Source organism: Pleuronectes platessa, chromosome 18 (assembly GCF_947347685.1).
Source record: "Pleuronectes platessa chromosome 18, fPlePla1.1, whole genome shotgun sequence".
Lineage (NCBI taxonomy): Eukaryota > Metazoa > Chordata > Actinopteri > Pleuronectiformes > Pleuronectidae > Pleuronectes > Pleuronectes platessa.
The window spans coordinates 8557320-8574436 of record NC_070643.1 but is presented as its reverse complement, the minus strand read 5'-3'; the positions used below and the strand labels follow the sequence as shown (position 1 = coordinate 8574436).

At 42.5% G+C, this 17117-nt stretch overlaps 2 protein-coding genes across 2 annotated transcripts; both read right to left on the bottom strand.

Annotated features, from left to right (window-relative positions):
* Nucleotides 1-4753: 4753 nt before the first annotated feature.
* Nucleotides 4754-8324, bottom strand: LOC128461926 (tissue alpha-L-fucosidase). The gene is made up of 8 exons (XM_053447106.1): nt 7867-8324; nt 7297-7431; nt 7077-7214; nt 6845-6950; nt 6552-6752; nt 6245-6441; nt 5474-5573; nt 4754-5310 (listed from the first exon to the last, which is right to left on the bottom strand). The coding sequence occupies exons 1-8, from the start codon at nt 8205-8207 to the stop codon at nt 5176-5178; spliced, it is 1353 nt and encodes a 450-aa protein (XP_053303081.1). The 5' UTR covers nt 8208-8324; the 3' UTR covers nt 4754-5175.
* A 3528-nt stretch (nt 8325-11852) lies between these two features.
* On the bottom strand, nt 11853-16729 carry LOC128461861 (tissue alpha-L-fucosidase). Its single transcript, XM_053447002.1, has 7 exons — nt 16199-16729; nt 15932-16066; nt 14990-15233; nt 14700-14900; nt 14428-14618; nt 14242-14341; nt 11853-13353 (listed from the first exon to the last, which is right to left on the bottom strand). Exons 1-7 carry the CDS (start codon nt 16573-16575, stop codon nt 13216-13218), a joined length of 1386 nt encoding a protein of 461 aa, XP_053302977.1. The 5' UTR covers nt 16576-16729; the 3' UTR covers nt 11853-13215.
* Nucleotides 16730-17117: the final 388 nt, after the last annotated feature.

Genomic DNA, 17117 nt, shown 5'->3' with positions numbered 1-17117 from the left:
TTTCGCTGACTTTCTCCTCTGTACTCTCTATCACAAGTTGAGGTGTTAGCCAGCCACCTAGCCTTGAAACAGGTCCATTGCAAACACACTTTTTCGTGGTTGTGATTTCCATTCTTTTTTGTTCTGTATCTATCTTACCTGCTATATATCTGCACAGTATAAATACAGGGGTCTCAGCTAACAATAGCACCTGGGTGTATAGTTGTACAAACATGATCCAAGCACTCAACAACACACCAGACTATTTGAACCTCTCCCTTTCTGTGCCGAAGTGCAAAGACCCCACATGGACAGCACTAAGGACACGTCAACTCCGAGTACCTCAGTTTCTAGCAGCAGTGTCCACAGCCCCTGGCCCCCGGCCCCTGTCCTCAGGGGCTTCTCTAGCAACCACACAACAGGCGGCGATGAAAACACAGGACCAGAGCCGTCCCGCAGGAACGTTGATCCATATGAACAAAACGGAAGGGGGACGCTCGCTGTCTGAGCCCAGTTTCTCTAGTAGCCATTTCCCACTCATCCAGAGACTGGATGAGCGGAGGGCGGAGAAGGAGGGGGGGTGATAGCTCAATTGTAGCAGGTAATTTTGCATCTGCAACAAAGTAGAGCAAGAGGGATGTTGTAGCAGCAGATTTGAGTTTTAGTTTGACATTTCTCTGAGGCACAGCTGCTCTGGAGGAAGGAAGTCAGCGTGTGTCAGCACTGAAATGCTTTTAAATAACTAGCAGCAAAGTCAATGTTAACGTCCGCAGGGAACTAGCTTAAACTAAAAATGTGTTTCTCCCAGGAGCGTTTCAAAGGACTTTGGGGACCCCGGGCAAAAGGAACCCCTCAAGAAACTCATGATACCAGACCATTTTATCATTATCATTACAATTTAAAAAGATTATTTTCCTATCAGAAATATAAACACATGCATAATGTGAATAGACCTATTTGCTAAAATAATACAATTTAAGTGAAAACTCCCACCACCCTCCCAGACACATCTTACACACACATTTAGATGTTCTAGTCTTCAACCAAACTTCTAAAATTGAGATGATCTTGCAGTCTTGTGTGCATATAGAATTTATGGGGGCTCTCAAAATATTGCCATTGCTGTGGACTAACATAATCCACTGTTCTTGCCCCCCCCCCCCCCTCTGACCTTGGGACCTACCATGTTGCAATGTACCCACCAAACATTAGAAAACGGGGAAATTCCAGTATTACCATCAGTCAAAAAATTGTGATTTAATATGCAATGGGAACAGATTAAGCTAATAAATTATGATGAACATGAAGCTTGTGATATTGAATTACACGCCTGCAGAATGAAAATAAGATGTGTGGACCAATTAGCAGACTGCTACATTCCTTAGCTTAATACGAGAAAAACATAAATGCCATAATTCCCTTTCTACATTGTTATCTGCCGTTGTAGGTTTGACAGCTCTTTTAATTTTGCGTTTTTTCAATTACTAGATTGACAGGCCAACTGTTTATCTTGATGCACTCAACTCCAAAATGTTAGGGGATCAATGCATGGTCAAATGCAAATTTCCTGGAATTATCTTAACAAATTAGTTTGGATGAAAAGGTGACTTACTTGAGATTGATATAAATATTTTTAAAGATAACATATAGATATAATATAGATAAAATGTGGCTGGATTGAATCGCTAATGGATATAAATTCAACCCCTCAATGGTAGAAACTCAAACTGAAAACTGACACGTTAACAGGATATAAATATACTAATTGGCAGTTGCGAAAAAAACACAAACAAGGTCTGACTTCATAAAAACCTAAAGAAACTTAACACAAACGTTTTACTTGGACCATACCCCTTTAAAACACTCTCCCTCTGCCTCCAGAGCAGCTCACAGTCAAGACGAAGTTAAACTGAAACTCTGATGTGCCTTCAGCGCTGAGGTGTAGCTGCGTTTGTGCTGTATGTGTGTGCCTGTGTGTCAACGCTGTCACGTTGCTCCACAGTACACACACAGGTCACCATGTGGGTCAGAGACAACTGAGCAATTACTGTGTAATTAACAAGAAAAAACGATCACCCTGCCACCCTCATGTTTACAAGACTGTAAATACATGGACATTGCTCTTCTCAATATTACATATATTGTTATTACAAAAATGATTATTATTAGTATGATTATTGTCATTAAAGGATTAATTATTGTCACCACTCTCATTAATATAAATGGTGTTGTCAGTTATAGCTATGGGTAAACAGTGTCCTGTATTCAAGGGCAAGTCTCGTGTCTGATAACATAAAGCGATGAGTTGAATCGATGATAATGAGCCTTCAATCGCTGCTACTAAGGAGAAGGAGTTGAAGTAAAGCAAACTGACACTAACTCTGGGATGGATGATGGACGCTCCTGTGTGGAGTGAGAGATCAACACAAGCGAGGAATGGAATGAAAGGAGGAGGATTCCGACATTAAAGCTTCTTTTCCATGAGCTTTTATTCCACTCTGAACTTTGAATTGTGCCAGAAGAGGAAAGACAAACATGGACACCACACTGACACAGACTCTCCACTCTCTGTATTCTACTCTATACAGTAATGTAGCAAAAACTAAATAGTCTCTTTCTTCTCTGTCCACCTGTCCTCCTCCCCTGTCTCTTCACTGAACACCATGATTTTAATCAGACGGGTTTGATACAGCGAGCTTTTCTGTCTTTAAGCTCCGCTTTATCCTTGAGTTCTCTTCTTTTATACGCATTTGATCCAGTGCCAAGACAGCATATTGTACATACAAACATGAAATGATTTTTTTTCCTCCTGTAAAATGAAACTGACCGGAGCATATAGCAATAGCGATGCCATAAGATATGAACTTTGTTTCGTTGATGCCACCAGTGGATAAACAAGATGCATGAGAACACCACGGCTGACAGGGGAGACGGGTGCGGTCTTGACTTTGCGATGGCCAGAGGGGTGGGGGTTGCGCAGTGAAGACTAAATCATGACTCTTGTTTGTTGTGTTGTGGTTTCGCATTTTGTACATACAAATTTATTTATTGATCTCGTATGTTTTATGGATCTAGATGTGTCCGAGGAGCACGTCTGCGAGCGCTAAAGCCCAGAGAGATGGCACACTGTGACGTGGTTTACCCCAACACAGAATGTAACACTGTCAACGTTGTCAAAACATTTTTTAATGGCTAATATTATTACTATTAATATGATTATTATAAAGCTATTTTAGCGAGTTAAACCAGGGCTGTGTTGTGTCTCCTTTGTCTTTCTTTTGTGTCAATTTTCTGACTCTGTGGAACTTTTTATTTGTGCGTCTAATTTTCTATGTTGCTAAAATGTGATCAGTCTCACACAGAGCCAAAGTTATTTTAAACCATAGACTGTATATAAAGATGGAGGACATGACAGCCAGCCCCCCCCCCCCCCCCCCCCCCCACTGTATATTCAATATATCAAATACAGATTTTGAAGATTAACATTGTTACAGTGCTGACACACCCACTTGAACAGCATGACTTTAAAAATGCAAAGCAGAGGTCAAAGACAATTTCCATTGGGTCTTTCTGCTCATAGGCATTTGAATTGCAAATCGAAAGCAGGCCAAACATACCTGCTAAGGATGGTTAACTGAGATTTTTAGTGCTGCCACTCGGAGTCAAACACACAAGGCCTGTCCATGAAGTGGATACCCACTGGGGTTAACACAGGCCGACACATTGAGGGAGTATTTTTTGTCCACTCACACAACAGTTGTGGCACCGGACTGCACAATATAGATATCTGCTTCTGAGTTTTAAGAACAAACAAAGATTCAGGTTCACACAGGAGTATAGCCTCAAGGTGAAAGAGGCAGGTTACAGTTAAAGAATAACACCCAAAAAAAGGCAGTTATTTGCCTCCGCCTACCAGTGCAGTTTCAGCCCGCAAACATAATTTTTTTCCAGAATCATTAGAACATTTTGATCTTTGCCCTTTTATCCGCCCAAAGCTAATGCGTTAATCCCTAAACCTAAGAGAACATTTGTGGCGAATTGGAAATATTTCTCTAAAGACGTTCTTCAACCAAACAAGAAACAGTTGTGACGTTTGAACTGTACCCGTTGACCTAATGCTAATCAGGACATCCTTCAGTCCCAGTGCCAGATGTAATGAAACTCAATGAAAGTCACTGCAGAGGTGGAGAAAGTACTCAAACATTTTACTTTAGTGAAGGTTCCACATTAACTTTTTTACTTGAGTAGAAATCAATAAGCAGTTGCTTTTAAATGTACTTAGTAGTTGCAGATAATTCAAAACAACATCTCATCATTGTGGCTGAGTCTCAGCGGGGGATTTTTCTAAATTCCTTTCCGGTGTTTCATCACCAGTAATACTGCTACTGCATGAGTGGGGTAGAGTGGATCAATTCCATTATATAATAGTTGATAAATTGTAGAAATATAAAAACAATGTGAACATGTAATTTCATGGAAGTGGAGTAGAAAGCACAGATATTTATTGGTATGTGTCCTGTAGTAAAAGGTGAAACATACCTGAAAACAAACCAACTAAAAAAGTTATCAAAACTAGTCTCAATGGAAAGTAAGTACGCTGTGACACCCCCTCACTGGTTCTCTGTGACCTTGATCTTTGACACTCGAACACTAAAATTGAATTAGTCATCTTTAAGTCCAGGTAATTGTTGGTATCAAATTTGAAGTAAAGAGGTAAGAGATCGAGGTATTGTAGTTTCAGAAATTCTACAGATAGATACGGAAAGACAAAAAGTAGATTTTGAATAAAAGCACTTTTATTCACCTTAAACATTTCACATATGAACAATCATTTAGCAGACAGATCAAGAAATGTTTCATCCCAACATTTAAAAAGTTTTCAGTAAAAATATAAAAAGTGCATTTAGGTCAACTGTTAAAATTTCTATAAACTCAGCAACACATTCCAATCTTCATTCAGAGTCATTTTAAAAAAAGGGGCACAATTAAAGTCACCTTAGAGCACAAAGGAATCACTGAAGACAAGTGTCTCGTTATTTCATTTTTTGGAAAAATACTAATCTAATACACAAGTGTTGCTGTCCTTTCAACCCGAGTGGATAAGCTTCCCTTTTACCCTACAAAATGATAACCTGAGTTTATGAAGTGGAACCCACAGTCAGATCGCTGGGGTTGAACTCTCCAGGTGTTTAAGGATCAATGGACATTTTCCAGTTTCAGGACCCACGCCTCACCGGGGCTGTAGGGCAGCTGGGGCAGCAGGACGATAAGGCCAGAGCTGGGACCAACTGGGGACCAGGGTAAAGCCTTTGGATTCCCCAAGTAGGTCACCTGGACACGGGACATCAATGATTTAGATTCTTACTTTTCATATACTGGAAATCACACATACATATCTTCTGTAAGAGGGTTGTAAAAGTTCATAAGAGGTTACAATTCTTTTTGTCAAGTCTTTACTGATCGGTTTCAATAAAACTTCATCTCAGCCCTTTACCTTGGTGGTTGTTGATGTTTTGGGTACCAACAGTTTGATAATGGTCTCCGAGGGTTTGGTTACCAGGATGGCATAGACGGTGGTCCCTTTAGATGTATACCTGGAAAAAATGGAGATGCATCAATAATCTGCGTGCTGGATCAATCCCTTAAACAAGATTTCAAGAGGTATTCAGCCTTTTTCATAAAGATATTTACAAACCAAGCCTCTATTGCTCAGACCTGTCATCCAATAAAAAGAGTCAAACACAGAAACCTTCCACACCGAGTACGAAGCATTTCATGGTTGAATTTGTTTCAAAAAGTCAAGGAGTGAGAATAATTTTGTGTTCCTCCCACTTCTTGAAAAAAGAAGAAGAAAACATTGGATCCATTCAATCCTGTGAAGACGTCAGGAACGAGTATTTAATCTTCTGATATAGGATCTGCAAAAATGAACACTTCAAAGTCTGTTTCAGGATGCCAGTGGTTTGGTTTGATACACTTCCAGCACTGAGACCGCACTTTAAAAGAAAACACTTTTCTGTAAGGTGGAGGTGATGAGTTTTTCTTCTTTTTTTTTTAATCGTGCAACAATTTCGAATTTCAAAGACCTTCAAATGCTTGGATCTCCCACAGTAGGCGGCTTTGGAAAGACCAGGTCACACTTTACACTGATTGAAACCAGTTTAAAGCTTTAGCGTAGATTTCTCAAACTTCGGCTCTGGATTATGACACACATTCTCCACCTAAGCAACTAGTTGTCATGTTTCAGCTCTTCCCCATTAATTACCAGATTGGCTGTTGGCCAGTGCTGTTTTCCGTTTGGACCCTCCAGGGTTGAGAGGCATAGATGGCCTCCCCGTTGACATCCAGCCAGGCCCCTAGACCCCTGAGCCTCTCCTCAAACAAAGGAGGGATGATCCCGTCAGCTGTGGGGCCCACATTCAGAAGGTAGTTACCTCCCAGAGCCACGGTACGAACCATATCCTGCAACAGCAGCAGCAGCAGGGTGAGGAGGATGATAACCAGCCTAGCTGCCATTACAGATTCAGACTTTATATACTACTATACTATAAGACACTATCTCATATCCTCACCTTTATGATGGAGGGTAAGTCCATCAGGTCAATCATCCTCATGTTCCGCCTGTAGCCCCACGAATACTTGTCCACAGACGTGCACTTCTCCCACTTGTGCTTGGGCAGCTCACCTGGAGTGTACTTGTCCTCACAGTTAAAGTAGCCGCCATGTTTACAGGAGCAGCCAGCTCCCCACCTGTCATTGGTCACGATTGTGTCCTGAGGCGAGGGAGATCCAATAAGCACATGAAACCTCACTAAGTAATAAAACCGTTGAACTTCCGCTACCTGAACATGATAAGTGCACTTACTTTAACTGGGCTGTCATTATAGAGCCAGGCCAGGAACTGGGTGGAGTTCCAGTAGGTGTCAGGTGCTTCCCAGTCCCCATCCGACCAGATCAACTCAGGTTTGTACCTGCAAGGCAACAGGAAGGGAAAGGCTTAAACACACTCCCAGCATGCCTTGCCTGTGCCAATAAAACTATGTTTGGTGGTATGATGTGCAAGTTGTTACTGATTCAATAATGGCAGCACTACAGACCTTACGACCATGTTATAAAGCTCTGGAAGAAGCTTTTGCGTCACAAACGTCTGTGTTTTAAATCCATTCTTCTTGTCAGCCAGGTAGAGCGGGTTAAACCACTCATACAGGGAGTTGTAGAGTCCATAGTGCAATGACCTGCATGAAGAAATTACAATCTTAAAATGTCTGGTTTGAGACCAGCAGCCAACAACAAGACCCCCTTTCTCTGAGGACCCACCTGCTGCGCACTGCGTCTGCCAGGTCGCCCACCAGGTCTCTGTGAGGACCAGTGTCCACGGAGTTCCAGTTCCAGGAATAAGGAGACGCCCAGTTAGTGAATCCCTCGTGATGTTTGGCCGTAAGGACGACGTACCTGGGATTCACACGACAATGAAGGGGTGTGGTCATGTGCTGTTCAGGACACCAGGGCAAACACATGTTTAATAATACTGAGTGAGTGTATGATCATGTGTACACACAGACACACACAGGTTTGCACAGCTGTCCTTATCAGCCTAGCCACGACCTCATCTGTGCCCTTAGAGATAAGGCCAACAGTTTGTGTGCTGTGTGTACGCAATCTCTCTCTCTCTCTCTCTCTCTCTCTCTCTCTCTCTCTCTCTCTCTCTCTCTCTCTCTCTCTCTCTCTCTCTCTCTTATATGCTAAACTCTTCTCCTGGACTGTTATCATGACACCACATCCTGCGCTGTTGTTCCTGCTCTACCACGTATTCACTTTGTGTCGCACTCTAGTTCCTCACCTCTGCTCATCGGTAAGTAGATAAATGATTCACAGGAGCGCACTCACTTTGCACCGGAGGCCTTGAAGATGTCCGCCCACTCCGCCGGGTCGAAGAACTGAGCGTGAAACTGAGGAGCGAACTCCGCGTAGCTGAAGCCGGGCGGGTAGTTGCTGCGCATGTAGCTCACTAACTTGGCATCCGGGGGCTGTCGGCCCTGCCAGTTCCACCAGAACCACTCGCTGCCAAAGCTGGGGACGGAGAAGACCCCCCAGTGGACGAAGATCCCCACCTTGGCCTGATCGTACCACGGAGGCAGCGGCCGGGCGTCCAGGCTCGTCCAGTTCGCGGTGTAGCGAGCCGCGGTTTGAGAAACGAGGGCCGCGGTGCAGAGGAGCAGGAGCAACATGGTGACAGAGAGCGGGTCACACCACCATCACATGAGCGGAGTGTGAACACACCTCACAGGAACACGGAAGCTCAGGCTGAGCCACACGGAATCACACTGTGTTGTTGTGAGGCTGCAGGTGATTTACTTCCTGTCATGTGACTGTTCGCACATGATCGGTCACGTGGCCTTTTGTTATTTATTAAAACTTTATTTAAACTTGTGCACAAGTTACACTAATATGTAAAAGACACACAATAACTAAACAAGATAATGTTATATATTCAGATATATAGATATGACTTGGTCGATTTTAATGGACACTAAAGCAGATGTGTTTTTCTGTAAATGGAGTGAAACAATGAACAAATTAAAATGCTGCTCAAATATTATTCCATTTAAGAAGATTTATGGAATGTGTAGAAGTGTATTGTTTGTAATTGTTGGTAATTGTATTGATTTGTGGCCAAAGTACTTGTGCCAAACTATCTCTCTATAAATGTAAGGTCTTGATGATCTGGCTCTTAAAATAGAACTTAACTGAATACCTTTTATTATAATTCATTACTCTTTTTGCCATGGATTTTTTGCTCAGATCAGTGCTTACACTGATTGTTATTGTTATTATTATTTAAATGGTTTTGGATAACAATGAAATAAAGGATATATAGAGATATTGCTATACTATAAACATATGTAATGAACCATATATATATAAATTTACATAAACATATATGCTGTGTTATTATCCTATTCACACAGATCAGTTCTGATTAAATAAAATCTAAACATAATCGTTTATAAAATAATCTCCATCCCATTTGAGTCAAGGAGTCAAATCCTCTTCTGATCAAGATTTGTTACATCCCTATGAAAAGTGTAACTAGGTGATGATAGCTAAGGATCCATCCTGGTTCACCAGGGAGATTTTTTTTTTTCTGCTTCCCTTGATGGAGGGTTCGATTTGCCTGATGTTTAACTGTTATTAAACTCTTGCCTAACTGGTGAAGTAAGGTGATTTCTTTCAGAAACCAATGATTGAATCTTATTTCTGTTCATTTGGAAAAACATTTACTTGCAGTCTGTTATCCAATCTGTAATACACAACACTGCCCTAGATGGACAATGAAATGATGAGAGACTGAAAACTACAGGTTACCAATTTTTTTTATTGTGAGGCAGTGAAATAGGCAAATATTTTCTTTGTATAATATAGTTCATAAAATGTTAATAATGAAATAAAGACATTTTTGTTACTACAAGACAATCTTTAGAGTTCTGCCCAGACCTTTTGAGTATGGCCCAACACATAGACAGGCCGATGTTAAGGCAACAGAAGAATATGGAAACCTCAATTCTGTCATATAGATACTGGATGCACATTGATTATTGTTATTTTGTTTAAATTTCCACAAGTTTTTACTTTCTGCTACTGTGAAACCTAACCTCTATGCACTCACTCAGCAATTAATTAAGAACCCCTGCACACCTGCTTTTTAATACAATCTCTCAGTCGCTCAACCATGTTGTAATAGCCCTTTGAAAAGTGTCATGCAATGCATACATTCTTATAAATACGAGTCATGAGCTTCAGTTCGTTTTCAGGATTGGAATGAACATTCCTGAAATGATCATATATAAATGTCTCTGCTGATGTTTATTAAGAATGCTGCAGAAAAAATAAATACACATCCAGTAAGTTAAAATTCTATATGTATGGATAATAGGGCATGAAAAGCATGAATCCATGGACCTGACCTGCCTTGTCTTATTGTTTCAGGCTGCTGCCCCAATTAACTGTCCTCTACCTCCAGCACAATAACACATCATTGCATAAAGCAAAAGTTTTTTTTTAAATTGGACTCATGAAAATGCTGTTAAAGATCTAATAAGACATTTTAATGTGATTACAATGTACACGTCTGAATAATGCGGCTACGATCTGAATACGCCACGTCTTAATTTCGATGATATTGTATTCCAAGAATGACCTTATTCAGGTTAAGGTCATCAAAAAAATGCTGTTTACATTATTCCGATGTTATTAGGTCAATATGAGAATATTGATGTCCCAGTGACTTCTGAGAACTTCAGTGACCTCCCCATGACCCAAATGTGAATCAATAGTACACCTCTGGGATTTGGTAGAACAGGAAATTGGCAGAATGATTGTGCAGCTGCATTGCAGTCATGTCAACATGAGCATAATTTTGTGGATCCATGCCCTCAGGGCTCGTTGAGTGAATGTTACATGTTCTGGTCTTGCATAGTTCAGTATGCACAGATTATTCTGTTCACATAGAAATGCACCCAGAAAGCTGATTTATTATGTAATCTCTGAAGAAGGTATACTCTTTTTTAACTACATCAACAATCCAGGTTGAGTCTCCATGCTGCAGTCAGAGTTTGTTAGGGGACTCAATATTTTCATTCTGGGTCATTCTCATCATTGCACACAACATCATGGTCCCTGAACACAACATCGGTGGAGGACTGGGTCTTTGAGTCTGGGTCACCCTGGTCACTGTACAAAACCCCAGTGGAGGACTGGGTCTTTGAGTCCGGAGCCCCCTGGTCGCTGAACACAACACCTGTGGAGGACTGGGACTTTGAGTCTGGGTCACCCTGGTCACTGTACAAAACCCCAGTGGAGGACTGGGTCTTTGAGTCCGGAGCCCCCTGGTCGCTGAACACAACACCTGTGGAGGACTGGGACTTTGGCGCCAGGTCACCCTGGTCCCTGAACACAACACCTGTAGAGGACTGGGTCTTTGAGTCCGGGTCCCCCTGGACCCTGCACACCAAGTTCGTATCGGTCTCCAGCTGCGGACAGGACGCGTACACGGCCAGAGCCTCCAGACCGGCCACGATGAACGAGTCCCGCCGCTGCGTCTTGCGGCTGTACCCGAGCCGCTTGAGGGTCCGGCGGGTGGTGGCGAGCGAGATGGGCTTCTCCGGGGCGCTGCTGTTGTACAGAGTCTGGATCTGCTCGCTCGTCGCCTGGATGTTCTCCTCCACCACCCTCTCCATTCTCTTCTCGCCGCTCTCGTCGACGAGGCGCTTCCTCCCGCAGGACCCCCGGTGGCTGGAGGTCTTCCGCTTCTCGCACCATTCCCGGTAAACCCGGGACACGGCGGTCTTGGAGAAGCCAAGCCGCTTCACGGTCTCCGAGATGCTGCAGCCGGCACTGCGGGCCCCCACTATCATGCCCCGCTCAAACTCACTTAAATCCCGCGACTTCCCCATGTGTGTCCCCGCGTCGCCTCCGACAGCCTCCGGGTTTTTTACAAGAAGCACCGGGGACTCGGGGTCTCCGCTAGAAACAAAACAAAGTCGTAAATACTGCGTCTTCTTCTGTGGTCTGATTTTTTTTGGCTCATCAGACTGAACGATGGCTTATTGTCGCCCTCCTCAGTTTGGCTTCATGATTTCTTATTCGACTTTCATAGAGTTCTCGTCAGATACAATGACACACACTCTGTCAGCTCCCACATGAATATATACACACACCAGTAAAAAATGTAAACCATAATATGAAATAACACAGTTTGACACACTTTAGAGTAATGTCACATTTTATTTTAATGGAAGTTTCAGTTCCAATCACATTTAAATGTGTAAGGAAAAATATATTCAACCATGAAAAGGGAATAAATATCATGAAACGACATTTTTTGAATTTATTCTCATAATTTACACATTGAAAAACAGTCAAAGACGAAGTTCAATACTGTTCATGCAATAGAAGTGGGACATACATTTTGTGTGTTCAGTAAGCCCTACAATTATGCACATTACATTTCATCGTAAATTAATCCATTCATGTAAACATTAAGCTTATACATTTTATGATCAAAATGTCATTGTAAATTAATCCATTCATGTAAACATTAAGCTTATAAATGTAATGATCAAGTTTCTAAGTCGGCTGTGTTTTCTTTAAGTCAGACAGTCAGTCATCAAGTAATACAAACTTTTTTTGTTGCTTGTTGATGGACCTCTCCCTTTTGTCACAAAGTTGTCAGTATCACATCATTGTTATTTCGGACTATATCCTGGTGTTGTTGTTTTCCCAACAATTTAACATCGCAGCGCACCTGGCAGCTAGACCCATTGTTAGTGTCCAACGATGAATTCATCAAGTTTATAAACTATCAGATTGATTCCTACTTAGATATGAACTCAACCCCAGATATGTCATTTCTTATACTGCATTTGAGAGGAAGAAATGCACACTCTTCAGAACTGACCACCCAAAAAGCAGAAATGGACAAGAGGAACAACTACTACAGCAAACTGAAGTTGACCACATTTGCCAAGACATACTGAACAACTTTCATATAAGTCTAGGCCGACAATTTATGAACATGGCGACAAGGCGAGTAGCCTTCTATCACACCAACTTGAAAAGTCAGCGGCTACTAGAGCTATTCCTGAGATCCGTGTGGCATCTGGTGTGACTTCCACACAACCCACAATTATTAATTATTTGTAATAATCTATACCCTTCACAATCCGTTGTAGACGTCTCCGAAGATTAATGCTTTCCTTGATAAAAATAAAATAAAAATAAATCCAGAAATTGACCCAGAAGCCCAAGCTTGCTCTGAGGCTGCTATAACATCCCAGGAAATTTCTCAAGCAATTCATTTGATTCACAGCGGCAGGACTAGAGTCAAAGCTGTCCCCCGTCTTAAGCTCAGTATATGAAGAAATACAGATAAAGCAAAAATTACCCTGAAACGAGGTCACAAGCAGTCACTTCAGTTATACCGAGAAAGATAAAGACCCACTGGATTGTGGTGCCTATCAGCCTATTAGCAGTCTGTGCTGTGACAATTCGATTCTCACAACATATTAAAACAGTGAAGCATGTTTGTATGTTTGATTACTGAAAAACGTATAAAGTTAAAAAAAAATTACAAATTTTGACGGCTACATTAAAACTCCCTATGATTTCATCTTGCATGAGTATTAGATTTAGTAAACATCAGTGTTACAGATATGCAACTTGACACAACCCTAAATGTCAGGCTACACCCTCCAGCTTCAGAGTCCAGGCATTTCCATGAGACGGTGGCATCAGAGGCATAAGAATCATCAGTCCGTCTGTTGGCGTCAGTGGCTTCCACTTCAGTCTCATGTCGGGATAGTCCAGAAGTGTCACCTGTGGATATGAGAGATGATTAAGCTTGAGTTTTTCTTAAATACAACTAAGTGAAATTCAAAAGGAGACATAGTATGCTTATAAACAGGTTCTTAATTTTTCTGACTATGCATTTCAGGAGTAATGTTTTTAGGAGGAACTCTCTTTAATGCAGACTTTGGGCTTTTTAACCTTGGGTGGCTTCGGTAGAACGTGTCGTCCACTAACCACAAGGTCTGTGGTTCTATCCCCAACTCCTCACTTCTGCATTCAGAAGTGTCCTTTGGCAAGATACTAAACCCCATTCTGCTCCTGACGGCCTCGCCGACAGTGTATCAGTAGTGTGTGAAAGAAAAAGCTCGGCATACAATAGCACTGTATGAATGGGAGTGGGTGAATCTAAGTTATCTACATTAAAGCGCAATATAATACAGTCAATTTATCATTTATCCTTTAGAGAAGTGTTATGGAAAATTCCACTGAACAATATCTTATTCCTGTTTTGACACTTTTCTGTGCACTTAGCTGTTACAACATCAATGTCTTCCACATCCTGTTCACCTTTATTTGAGGAACTGTGTGAGGAAGATTTGATTCGTCTTTCTCTTACAGTGATGCTAGACAACACAAGGCTCTGTCTGCTTTCGGTTCTGGTTCCCATATATCACATTGTATAAAAACCCTCCTTTTAATTATCTTGTTGTTGCACTTTGAGCCATGTTGCTGACACTGTAAACCTCTGCAGAGATAATAATTAAACCTCTAAAGACAATGCCGGTCTGAGGACCACATTGTTTCAAATCACATGATAATTTCAACCACAGAAGCCACCAATGTAACAAAGTAGAAGATAGGGAAAACTGAAAAGCATCATATCCTCCTTTAACAGAAACAGTGAGTAAGGCTTACGCTGGTTGTTGCAGATATCTTAGGCGTTGTTAGGTGAAATGGTTGGTTGGAGGGCCAACCCAGCAGTATGGCATACACTGTGCTGTTTTTGGTAGTGTACCTTTAGGAGGAGCAAACAGTGGTTAAACCCAAACTAAATCAGTCTTTTGCATAACAATGAAACAGATCGTGACTTCAGATTCTCACCAAACTTCGACCGTGTTGTTCTCGGTCTGGTTCCTCCAGAAAGTGGTAGAATAGATAGCATCCCCGTTTATCTGCAACCAGGCACCGAGTCCCCTCAGCCGCTCCTCGAACACCGGGGCGATCATTCCATCTGCCATGGGCCCGATGTTCAATAGGTAGTTGCCTCCCATTGCTACCACAGCCACCATGTCCTGACAAAGAAACAGTGTTAGATGAACGCTGCATCTCCAAATTAGTTATGACACAAATAACAGGGGAATGTGATGTTTCACCTTTATGATGGAGGGCAGGTCCATGACTTCTATGAACTTCATGTCTCTTCTGTATCCCCAGGAACGGCTGTCGATGGACTGACATTTCTCCCACTTGTGGTCTGGGAGTTTACTTGGGCTGTACCTGTCAGCACAGTTGTAGTAGCCTCCATGTTTGCAGTAGCAGCCCAGACCCCACCGGTCATTGGTAACCACCTCATCCTAAAGTAGTAAACATGATTGATACAAAAGGAAGTAGGTAAGTAAGTAAAGATTAAACCAATATGCTGTGTGTGTGGTGGGTGTTTCACCTTGACTGGGCTGTCATTATAGAGCCAGGCCAGAAACTGTGTGGAGTTCCAGTAGGTATCTGGTGCCTCCCAGTCCCCATCTGACCAGATCAGATCTGGTCTGTATGTCTCCACAAGGAACCTGAGCTCCGGGAGAGTCTTCATGGCCACAAAATGTTGAGTCTTGAATCCGGAGGCTTTATCCGACAAGTAAAGGGGATTAAACCACTCGTACATGGAATGGTAGAGACCCAAGCGCAGGGATCTGGTGGCAGAGAGTCAATGGTAAATTTAAAAACTAGTTATAAACTACTCCTTTTTATGACATCTATTCAAAGACTTGATTGTCTCTCTGTTAAGAGTGAGATCATTTATGCAAACATTTGCACATCGCTGTGTCGTGCCACGCAAAGCCCATTTAGGTCGGTGGTTCAATACTCAGTCTTCCCAATCTGCATGCTGAAGTGCTCTTGGGCAAGATACTGTACCCCCTTCATAGATGTTGAATGCAATAATTGTAAGTCGCTTTGGATAAAAGCGTCTGCCCCGCCAAATTACATGTGATGTAAAGAACAAGGTGTGGATGCAGTGTTTCTGGTGGAACAGGTTTGTGGCTGCGGTGGGAGGTGTGTAAAAGCCATAGGTAAAAGCTAACTCGTGTTCTCTGAAGAGGAGCCAACAACCTACCGGGTGCCGTCTGTATAATGTGGGGTGTGTCGAGTGTGACCTCATTCTCTGCTCGGGACTCCTTTACACCTTTGCATTTAGAAATTAGACATTGGCTGCTATACAACCTTTAAATCCTATGATCCTGTTTTGCAGATAACACTAACACTCATTCCCTTGCATGGTCTCAAAAGAATTTATTAATCTACTGGTCAATATCCATTTGTCTTAAGGATAAGACAGAGAAATAAGGATTACAGAGAAGTGGATCTGAATAACGACAGATGCAGCATCTACCTCTTCTTGAGAGCAGCAGCCAGTTCTCCCACCAGGTCCCTGTGAGGACCGACGTCCATAGAGTTCCAGTTCCAGGAAGTTTCTGAAGGCCAGTTGGTGAATCCCTCATGGTGTTTGGATGTGAAGACAATATACCTGCAAAACCATGCACACAACATCTTGGTATAAAGAGCAAACGTATAGCCTTGACCTATTTAGGACATTTGTATGGCCCCATAAACATCAGCACGTGACGGTACCAGGTAGAAATGGAGCTGAGGACCCTACCTGGCTCCAGATGCTTTGAATATATCTGCCCACTCATTCGGATCGAAGAACTCCGCGTGGAACTTGTTCGCAAAATCCGCGTATTTGAAGTCCGGCGGGTAGTTTCTCTTCATGAACTGCACGACATCTGCGCGCTGGTCGTGCTTCCACCAGTACCAGAACCACTCGCTGAACTGACTGTAGCCGGGAACCGAGAAGACCCCCCAATGCACGAAGATCCCGATCTTGCCCTCGTCGTACCACCCGGGCAGGGGTCTGGCATCCAGACTGTTCCAGTTCGGCTCGTAGTGCCCTGCGCCTCCAGGTCCAATCAACAACACACTAATAAGGAAGAGAACAATGCAGGTAGGACGCGGTGAAGGCAACATGGTCACCATTCGGGAGGAAGAGGAGGATTAGGATCCTTTAGCCATGAAGAACAGAGCTTTACCCACTGACGAGATTCTGCTGTAGAAATTCACTGCTCTTATTTACAGATTCTTAAGTCGACAATACCTCTGTACAGGGTCCAGATACGCCACGCCCACTCAATACAGTCCATTGTTAAAGGGATAGTTCACCCCAACTGTCATCTGATGTCTGCCGTCGAAAAGAAGATCATGATCTATCCCTTTAAGATGCTTTTTCACAACATGATACCCAAACCACTATCGCTGGCCACATGGTTTCAACAATAATATGTACAACGACTATATCACACCAGCCTTTGTATCAAAGAGAAAAAGGGTCGAGGATTCAGTGGGACAGAAACGTTACAGCCGGAGGCGACAGTGGTGAACAGTATAGTGAAGTGTCAGACAACCATTTCAACAAAAATACTGAAGGACTGAAAAGTGTGTACTGAATGAACTTAGGACCAAAAAGCAGGACCACAACTATGGATGTTTTAATTCTAAGAGGAGAAGTGATTAATTAATTC